Source organism: Triticum urartu, chromosome 5A (assembly GCF_056163025.1).
Source record: "Triticum urartu cultivar PI428250 chromosome 5A, HENAU_Tu73, whole genome shotgun sequence".
Lineage (NCBI taxonomy): Eukaryota > Viridiplantae > Streptophyta > Magnoliopsida > Poales > Poaceae > Triticum > Triticum urartu.
The window spans coordinates 442,891,227-442,901,971 of record NC_141877.1 but is presented as its reverse complement, the minus strand read 5'-3'; the positions used below and the strand labels follow the sequence as shown (position 1 = coordinate 442,901,971).

The following is a 10,745-nucleotide window of genomic DNA, read 5'->3' as shown; positions in this document are numbered from 1 at the left end:
TTGGGTCTATTGTATGTAGCCTTCCCTATATTTCTGCAAGAGGCTGTTTCCAGGACTTGAACCTCTGACCTCATTGTCACAAGGCAGCAGCTTTACCACTGCGCCAAGGCTCCTCTTTTTTTCTACTATAGCATGGCATTGATTTTTTTTCTTGGCAATAACAAATTTCTCTGTTATATTGTGAAATATCTCTGTTATAGCATATGACAATTCCATTGTGTTAAAAACATGACAAATTCCAGAAATGTTCCCTGAGAGTTTTTTTGGAGGGAAAGCTCTCTCGTGACCCCGTTAGCTCGAACAAGTCTCCCGGAAACAACGATCGTTCGCGACAGAGACCCCAGGGAGGACACGTTCTCTCCCTACCGGAGTCCTATAAAAATTATATGATTGCATCCAAATTGAGAAAAAACTTAAAAGAAACTTGGTCAATTTCTAGTACACTGTCGAGCTCGAATATTTGGTTCTTACTTAGCCTTGAACCCAAAGGATTATAAACCCTCCATCTAGCTACGGACCTCGGATACAATCGAGAGCCTACTCTCCTTTTAAGTTGCGGGGCGCCTGTCATGCGCGTCCACATCCATCCCCGCTCAGCCCAAGAAAAACCCATCCGCCGGCCACCGCGACAAGATCCCCCATTTATACGCAGAGCTCGCTCGTTCCTCGCCAGAGATCACATACACAAGTAACCAGCGCCGATCGCATGAGCGTTGCACAAGCAACTGCACCAGATCGATCGATCCCTTGCAGTTGGCTGGAGCAATGCCTTGCTTGGCGCACGACCGCCACCCCAGCCCCAGGCCCCCGGCCGCTAACCACTGCAAGTCCCTCTCCTGCCTCATCCGGGAGACCTACGCGCACTGCCATGTCCCCTGCATCGGGATCGCCGGCGCCGGGTGGAGCTCCGGCGACGACAGCGACGACGACGATGATGACATGCTCGACACGAAACAGGTAGCGGCAGAGCATGCTACAGTCATGTTCTTGATCGATTTACTTGGGGAGGTCATGAGTAACAGCAGAGTGATATGTCTTGCGTTGATGGTGCAGGTGATACTCAACGAGATTAGGAACCGGCAGCTGAGGAAGGAGTCGAGGTGCAGCGTGGACTCGGCGGCCCTGTCGGGCGCCTTCATCTGGTTCTTCACCCCGCTCGACCCGAGAAGCGTTCTGGAGAAGGTCTCGAGCCCTGAGAAGCACGTCGTGGCGGGGGAGGAGAAGGGAGAGGCGGAGGCGGGCAGCGACGCCGGCGACGTGGAGAGCGAGGCCTTCTTCTCGGTGAAGAGCTTCTTCACCCGCAGCACGAGCCGGGCGGCGACCGTGGCGTCGCTGACGGACATGGATCCGCCGGCGACGTGGGACGGCTTCCGGGACTGCGAGGGGTGGCCGTTCGGGCTGTGCCGCCGCCCCGCCGTGCCCCCGCTGCCCAGCACGCCGGCCGACTCCTGGAAATGGCGCAAGCAGAGCAGCGGCCGCAGCCTCGCCGCGAGCCCGCGTCCTTCTCACGGTGACAAGATCACAGCGAGTTGAGCGGCGGCGCCGCCATTAACAAGCAAGAACACTATAATTGAGCCGCCCGTGCGTTAGCAGACACGCCGACCTGCTTAGACCGGGGTAGTATTTTTCATGTGCTCATCGGTATTTCGTTTAATAATCTTGCACCAAATACCGGGGAGCACACCAATATTACGCCCAATCTATATACAGGGTGCGAGATGTGTGACGAAGCTGGCAGGTTTTTCTGGCATCTTTGGCGTCGTTGTTGATTCGAGAGAGAGTGTCGTTGCTGTTGTGATTTTGTTGTTCTTCTCCTTGAAGAATGTGTGCGCGTAATTAATCGTAATCCCAGTAACTCAGATGCATGTACTTTCTGATTTTCAGAGCTGCATCAATCATGGTATACTTTCACTGTATACACACAAATATAAGTATGTTTTGGATATTTCAGTATGGACTATATGTCTACATACAAACTGAAATGAGTGAACAAAACGCACACTAGTCTGTATGCATCTGATTAAGAAAAAGACATCTTATGTTTATAAACAGAGGGATGAGTACTTGTTAGTTTAGTTGTGGTCCCTAGCATGTTTCAGAACAGCAGAATGGCAACACCCTTTGTTGCGAATCTGTTTTTCCCACTCCTCGTGTTGTTTCTTCTTCCGTGGATATCTTTCTACCCAAGCTGGTTTTTGCTCCACTTGCATGAGGCAAAGAGCTAAAGACCGAATTTTGCAGCACCGAATATATAAAGGCATGACAAACTAAAGTGAGGCAGGAGCGCACCTACGCACGCACGCACGCACGGCTGGTTAAACGACTTGTCAAATGACATGACACGACCAAAGGGGAAAAGAGAACTGGATGCCAAAGCATTGGTTTGGCATCCACGGCGTCGCTGGGAGGGACCGGCCAAGCACTCCGGCGCTCTTCCCCACTGCGGTCAACATTGTCGACAACGCTGCAGCCTACGGCCATCATGTCTTCGATTGTGATCCGTGATATACTCAGCACCAATTCTGCGCGAATCGATACGGCATTGCACACAATTCAGAGAGCAGATAATGTGTGGGACTATGCATAAGAGCATCTCCAACAGACACCTAAAAAATGCCCCACGCATTAAAAACCACTGTATTTGTGTATCAGAGACAAAAAAACATCACTCCAAAAGACTCTGTAAAATAAAGCACGCACATAAAACTTTAGCGCACGAGCTGCTGGGCTGTAAATTTAGGGCGCCAGATTATGAGCGCGGGCTGCTACACGTAGACCCGCCGGATTGGGCGCCGTATTTTTATGCATCTGAAAAATCTCTTCATCACTCTCACGCGTAAAAAGACTATTTTGACATTGTAAAAGAACTATACTGCCCTGAGACAAAGCGCGTGTGTTGGAGATGCTCCGAGTCAGAGAGCCGACGGCCACAGCTTTGATGGTGGGAGTACCTGAGGCTTCAGTCAAGGAGTGCTTTAAACGAGTAGGACAGTTGGGGATCAAGCAGCCCTGGTTACCCTGAACTCAAGACTGACATCGCATGGAGTACATCGGCGTTGGCTTCAAAGGATACGGTAATCAACAAACAACATGGGATGATACTTAGATTGGAGGCTTTCAATAAAGTACCTGCTGGGCAATGATGAGCGGCCTTTACCAAGGCTTGCAAATTAAAACGAAAACTTAACTTCAGCGAGGGAAAGGTCACCGATATCTTAATTCCAGATAGTGCTACGTGGTGAGAGGGGCGTGGAACAGGTGTGGTAGACTACGATAGAAGCACGTCCTAGGATGCAGAAACATGAAAATATTGGCAACAGTTTTGCTAAAGCCCTAAGAGCATCTACATCCGTGGACATCATATCCGGCGCCTCAAACACCCGTAGATGCGTTCGGACACGGCTGCGGGCAGTGATCAGACATTTTTTAATTTTTTTCTTTGTATTTGAATATCTCATACTTGAAATCTTAAATCCATACAAACCATATAAAAGAGGAAAACCCTACATACTATGTAGATCAACTAAAACCTACCCTACCATACTCTTCTTCGGAGATGTCCACGATCTCCGTGCCCGACTCCGGGTACATGGACGGCAGCCGCAACTCCGGCTCCTCCGTGTCAGCATTCGCCTCCTACTCCACCTCCAGTTCGGTGAAAAGCGCATAGGTCCCTAATCGTTCTTGCCGGATGAACTGCCGGTTGGCCTTCACATATGCCTCATCCTCGATGGACTCCAGGATGGCGGTCTGCTCCGCCATCTCCGCCACTTGGGCGAGCTCAAACTCCGCCATGGTGTCCTTCATGGCGAAGCCCACAATCGGCTGTGGCTCCTCCTCTAGCTCTGCCGCGTCCTCCTCCATTGAATTTGCCCCCTCCATGGGCTCCGACTGCTGCTTCGGCATCGGCTGTTGCTCCCCCTCCTCCTCCTCTCCGGCTCTGGTGAGTCCGGAGGCAGGCCCGCTGCGATCCGGGCGGCGCATGAAGGAAATATGCCTAGAGGCAATAATAAAGTTGTTATTTATATTTCCTTATATCATGATAAATGTTTATTATTCATGCAAGAATTGTATTAACCGGAAACTTAGTACATGTGTGAATATATAGACAAACTAAGTGTCACTAGTATGCCTCTACTTGACTAGCTCGTTGAATCAAAGATGGTTAAGTTTCCTAGCCATATACATGAGTTGTCATTTGATTAACGGGATCACATCATTAGGAGAATGATGTGATTGACATGACCAATTCCGTTAGCTTAGCACTTGATCGTTTAGTATGTTGCTATTGCTTTCTTCATGACTTATACATGTTCCTATGACTATGAGATTATGCAACTTCCGTTTACCGGAGGAACACTTTGTGTGCTACCAAACGTCACAACGTAACTGGGTGATTATAAAGGTGATCTACAGGTGTCTCCGAAGGTACTTGTTGAGTTGGCGTATTTCGAGATTAGGATTTGTCACTCCGATTGTCGGAGAGGTATCTCTGGGCCCACTCGGTAATACACATCACTATAAGCCTTGCAAGCATTGTAACTAATGAGTTAGTTACAGGATGATGTATTACGGAATGAGTAAAGAGACTTGCCGGTAATGAGATTGTCGTGGTTTTGTCACGGCAGATGTCCTTAGTGTCAGGACTTAGTCGCGAGGCCAACGCATCTATGTGGTAGCTTGAAAGGGGTTGAGTGGAATGAGAAACGCGATGTTTTACCCAGGTTCGGCCCCTCACGGTGGAGGTAAAAGCCTACGTCCTGCTTCATTGATATTGATGATGATGATCACGATTACAAGGGAGCTCTATCTCGAGAGATATTGAGTTGTCTGTCTAAACCTAACTTGTCCCCCCCTCTTGGGGCGCCTTGCCCCTCCTTATATAAGTTAGAGGGGCGGGTTACATGTGGAGTCCTATTAGGATTAGGACTAATCTACCTTCTAATACAAACCGGATACAAGTCCGGGTCTTAACTCCTTGTAAGGTAAATATTCCTCACGCCTTTCCTCTTAAACCGGCCCACCATAACATGAACCGGCCTTCTGGGCCTTGGGCCTTGTCATCCGTCTGTCCCGCCCGCTGGGTTACCAGTGAATCATAATGTTCAATCAGGTTGCTTGTAAACTGTCTGGTTAGTGCGGGTCATCGGTGAATCGCCAAGTCTGGCCGGGTTATACTTCCGGCCGGGTTACGCCACGGGGTATATCCCCGACATTAGCCCCCAAGTTTAGCTTGGATTTATCCATGGTAAACTTATGTTACAAAATAAACACAAAAACAAATTTGACAGGTTGCGCTCCGGGTTAAGAATTCTTGTAAATCGGCACCTGGTCATCCTTAAGTCCTTGTCATTTCCTCCTTCTAGAAAATCCGGGTCAATAGACCAGCTTCATAATCAATTTGCTTGTAGAATAAATATTGTAAATAAAGAATCCATTTGAGTCGGCCTTCAATGCTCTGACTTGACAAAAATATTGGTCTTCAAATATTCAACTGATATTCAGCCGACTTGAAAATGTAGAACTTGCCAAGCTATGATTTCCAAAATTGGCGGGTTATAAAAACTGATAATTCCAGGTCATGATTGTTGTCAACGCTGGTTCATGATTATTGATGACGCCAGGTCATGATTATTGATGACGTCGGGTCAATCTGGTTTATTCAAAACTGAGAATTTGAAGATTTTTCTCCCTTATATCCATATTATCTATAGCCCCCAAGTGTCGGGTTGTCATGCTTGCAGCAACCTGGGACTTATAATTGCCTGATGCTCAAAAAACTTCAACCAGTGTAGCCCCCAAGGGCCAGGTCATTATGCAATAATGAGCAGGGACTTTATAAATATAATCATGCTTTATTGAAAATAACATCATATGATGTAATTCCACCATGGGGCTTGAACCCACGTCCACAAGGTTAAGAGCTTTGTGTTTTACCAACTGAGCAGTGGACCCTTGAATATAACGGATTAAGATTTGTGTACCTTGGATCATTGATAGGAGCAATTGGTAGTCCCCAAGTGCTGGCTCATTATGATGTGATGAGTCGGGTCTTCAATGAGCAAAAAATGACTTTGCATTAGCCCCCAAGTGCCATGGTGCATGCTAGCAGCGACATGGGACTTAGATATTTGATGTAATCTCAACTTGAATAATGTAGCCCCCAAGTGCGGGGTCGTAAACCTGCAGCGACTCGGGACTATTCCTTCAATTGTAGAATAAATCATATCCATTGATATTATAACAGCCATTGCGCTAAAGCGACTTTGAAAACCTTAATCATAATACTGGTTACTGATAACCATAATAAAATCCCAGCCATGTTGGCTATTTGAAGATTTGAATAATATAATCCAATGATTTATGAGCGCATGATTCCAATGGCGCATTCCAAACATATACTGGCAAGTTATAATCCCAAACCAGTCCGGGTTAATAAACACTGGATAATTTATCATCATACTGGCGACTTATAGTCGAAAGCCAGGCCGGGTTAATAAACGTCGGTGATTTATAACCATGCTTTATTCAACATGTTTCTGCATACAACAAACTTAAACTGTCCTGGCGGTTTACCGCCGGACGGGTCATAATGCCAAACATGAAATATATCATACCAGTAAGGGTGAATCACATCGTTGGTTTACAAAATTTTGTAGTAAGGGTGATAACCCCAATCTTGAGTACTGATAACTCCTTCCATATTTTGCCGGTTTATGATGAAACCGTACCGGGTTGTAATAAACACCGGATTATCCATATATAATACTGGCGACTTGTAGTCGAAACCAGACCGGGTCAATAAGCGCCGGATTATAACTAGTCATATATTGACAAATTGTAGTTGAAAACCAAGCCGGGTCAATAAAGTCGGTTTATCATAAGATATTATCAACCTCATCAAAGAAGAAAAAACTTGGCAAATAAAAGAAGAGAAAGAACATGCAAGGCTTTTCATGGGCCGCCAGGCCCAAAATCGAGGCTTTTCATGGGCTGCCAGGCCACTGAGTTAAACCATTTCACAAAGCCTTTTAAGATGGACCTCAATCATTAACCAATCGTTGTTTTAATTTTGACAAGTTCAGGGTCTATGAGATTGACTTGTCAAACGGTCAGCAGGTCATACCAGGTTTACCTGGATGGAGTGGCTTACTTAAAGAAGGCAGGATAACCCGGGGTTTTAGGTGAATACACCTGGCTTCCAAGCCTGGCTTGATAGCCTATTACAAGTGTAGACTCTTTGTTCGTTGCGAAGCAAAGAGCCCCCAAGCAATATTTTGGGTTGTGCTCGGTGGGTGCCTATGTTTGAGTTGTGCTGTGCAACAGACTCTCTTTGGCCCCTGATGATAATATTGGCTTGATAGCCGGATTACCGAAGTAACCAGAGTCGTGCTTTTATGATAATATTGGCTTGATAGCCAGATCAAGAGGGTAGCAACGCTATGTTCTCTTTGGTGAGTACACCTATGTTTGAACAGGAAGCCCCCAAACGATCAATAATATGATAAACCCATAAGGCAGGATAACCCATGTTTGAACCGCGCATCATGGCAACAGGTCCTCATCGGCAACCTTTAACTTTGCAAGAGATAAATTTTTCCTGAACTGGAATTTTAAACCGGATTTTGAGAGCTTCAAAACTTTGTGGGAGACAGTTTCCTCTTAAACCGGATTTTGAGCCGGATATTGAGAGCGTCAGAGCTTTGCAAGAGATAGTTTCCTCTTAAACCGGATTTGAACCAGACACTAAGGACTTCAGTGCTGTGTGGGGGACGGGATTTCCCTTAAACCGGACTATAAACCAAAAGCATCATTGTGAGCCGGAATACTTATGTCAGCCTTTAAATTTTCATCAATATAACAGTAGCCTCCGGAACCGGGCTATCTTTCCCTTCAACGTCCTGGGGCACTTGAATTTGCTGAAACTGGCAAGGCTTGCTGAGTCATATCATCGTACCCCCGAGTCTCAAGGTGACTCGAGGAGTTGGTTTGAGATTCTCCATATTTGACCGTGATATAAACCGGCATAAGTTGTATATCATTGGTATTGATAGCATGATGTGAATGCGCAGACGGCGGTTGATGATAATTTGCCTCCAATTTGTTGGAAGAAAATCAGGCTACCGAAACAGTGACTTGTTCATACGCAAGAAGCAGCTCATGCAGACAGGTGCGGCCCGGTGTGTTGATGTAGACAAGACCTTGGGGGCGGCAATTTGCGCACGTCTATTGAACAGCGAGCAAACGTGATCCCAGCAAGTCGATGTGGGCCAGACCGCAAGGACGGCAGCTTGTGTGCGTGCACTCATCACGTAAGATGTCCCGGACTATCGTGAGGCGGAATATTATCAGCCCGTGCTCCATAGCCGTGGTACAAACCACATTTGTAATGAATAATGGTCCTGTATATAAAAATATAGAAACAATATATGCTAGTAAAATAGGTTTATAGAGATATCACCTGATATATTCGGATGAACGATGATCCATATATACCGTCCTTGGATAATCTGGTAAAATTGTAATCCATCTTGTTTCTTTGTTTGATGCTTGGCCATCCCAACATCACCTGGTAGCCAATAAACAGACTAGCACAAACTGCTCACAGTAACTGTTTTCACCTCCGCAGACATAGGCAGTAGTGCTGCTTAGCTTTTAATAATGATTGTACTGGACCCTGCGCCCTTGTGAGCTTGTCCTCTCCGTGTAGCAGGAGGATATTAAAAAAGTGCAACTTGATTTGCAGGCCTTGGTCTCTACGCCAGGGATCAGTACTCCATCTAGCCGGATTCCTCTGGACTTACGCGTGTACACAACCACACGCAGGCGAACAAGCCGAGCAGATGATCCGTGACCCAGTGATTTGATAGATATTGTATGCCTTTATAGGGTGGCGCAACAACGGAAATTGATTGTCAGTCTCGGCGGGTTACGGCTGCAGATGACACAGTCCTTGATTGTCAGACCGCAACGTTCGCTAATTCCCTTCTCTTTTTTCTTCTTTGAAGTAGAGTCAGATTAGTGACGATGGTATGAATTAACAAGTCCTCCCTCCTCCACGTAGTCACTTGTCTTGTTGTGTAGTACTCCTACATAAAAGGCAAATCCCTTGGGAATCCGTAATGTACCGACAAAGCTTGCTTTTGGGAACCTAAACCGGGTCTGTGCAGGTCCTTGTTGGTTCTGTTTAGTGGAGCTGATCCAGCGCGGTTTACGCGCAGCGGACGCCGCTGCTGGCCCAAGTTCATCCAGTGCTCGTACTGTATGAGTGATGCCAACAGACACGACCCATCCAGGTAATGTGCTCAATCACTGACGAACCCTGTAGAGGCCAGTATTCTGATCTTTATATGCAGTCATTGATATGCCGCCGGTTCATAGCTGCGGTGGCAGCTCTCAACAAAAGTGGCAGAGGCGGGCTGAAACAACCGGCGGTTTACGGCGCACCCATAGGCACAGAGAAGAGGCGCGAGGCAGCTTGCTTGGAACTGCAGAAAAAACCGTAGAGGCCAACAGATGTAGCAGGACCGGGTCGCAACGCGTGAGGCCGACGGGGGTCCCGGAGCGCGTCAACAGCGGTCGAGCTCAGAGGAGGAGCCCAGCAGGTCCGGGGCGGTTTAGCGCGGCTCAAAGACGCATCAGCAGGGGTGCCCCGGAATGATTTCGAGCAGCAGCAGCCGGTCATGGTGACCCGGCAGGGCGGCTCACAGCAGAGGTGTCACCAAATCGGCGGCTGACAGCGTTGCAGAGGAGGCGGTTTGCGGCAGAGGTGAGCCAGGATGGTCGGCCGGCTCGCGGGCGGACTCGGCCCGCAGGAAAGACGACGCCTCGGAGTAGGCGACAGCAGGTCGGTTTGATACTGCATCGCGTGGAGGCGGCTCGTCCGGAACGGCGATTTGATACTGCAGCTTACGGCAGAAGGAAACACTCGAGGCGGGGTCCAGGCGGCGGTTCACGGGTTGCCCCCGGCCAGGGCGGCTCGACCGGGCTGACCATTGCGGAGGTAGCCGGCGACGATTGAGGCGAGCGGCGGTTGATACGTGAGGCGGCGGCGGTTGTGGCCGGCTCGAGGAGGCGAGGCGCAGGCGGTTTACGACCGCAGTTTAGATGGGTAGCGGCTCAAGGCCGCAACGGCGCCTTGGAGGGAGCAGAGCGTGCGTGACGCGGAATGGCGCGAGGTGGAAGCGGTCTGCTCCAGGGACAGCGGCGGCGAAGACCACGGCGACAGCAGAGGCGAGCCGCTGGCTTGATATGAGGCTCGGGGTCCGGGTCAACGACAGAGTCGAAGCCCGTGGACGACCCGTTCCTGGGTCATGGGCTCGTGGCTCTCTTCTCTGTGTTTTTTCTTCTTCTTTGAAAATTACCCTGATGATGATCCGGCTGCCGCTCTTGGAATCTTCTGACTCATACGGAGGTAGTCATCTGATCTATTAGCACTTAAGTAGGAGTAATGCTAGTCTTGGACTTTGTGGACGTGGAGTAGTACTAGTCTTGGACTTCGAGTGAAGTCTAAAATAAACCTTGATGTTGTAGAGGCCAACACAAATAAACTCTCACCTTTCAATCCCTAAAGTTGATACCCCGTATTTACAGATCCCAGTCAATCATGACCCTACATGAATAAGACCTTATTTGGGGTAACAAGGAAGGCACAATCCCAGCCGGGATTGATCATTACTCCGGCTGACTACATTGGTGCACCTGCCATCTCAATCTTCTATCGCCAATCTCATGAGACAGCATCA

General features: G+C 48.2%; 1 protein-coding gene across 1 annotated transcript; it reads left to right on the top strand.

Moving 5' to 3' along the window:
* Nucleotides 1-561: 561 nt before the first annotated feature.
* LOC125509549 (uncharacterized) lies at nucleotides 562-1,945 on the top strand. Its single transcript, XM_048674538.2, has 2 exons — nucleotides 562-957; nucleotides 1,054-1,945. The coding sequence occupies exons 1-2, from the start codon at nucleotides 766-768 to the stop codon at nucleotides 1,531-1,533; spliced, it is 672 nt and encodes a 223-aa protein (XP_048530495.1). The 5' UTR covers nucleotides 562-765; the 3' UTR covers nucleotides 1,534-1,945.
* Nucleotides 1,946-10,745: the final 8,800 nt, after the last annotated feature.

Bases quoted from the DNA above. Each gene is read 5' to 3' on its own strand.
- LOC125509549 (XM_048674538.2), top strand. From the start codon at position 766: ATGCCTTGCTTGGCGCACGACCGCCACCCCAGCCCCAGGCCCCCGGCC. The intron at 958-1,053 runs GTAGCGGCAGAG...TTGATGGTGCAG, and splicing joins ACATGCTCGACACGAAACAG to GTGATACTCAACGAGATTAG.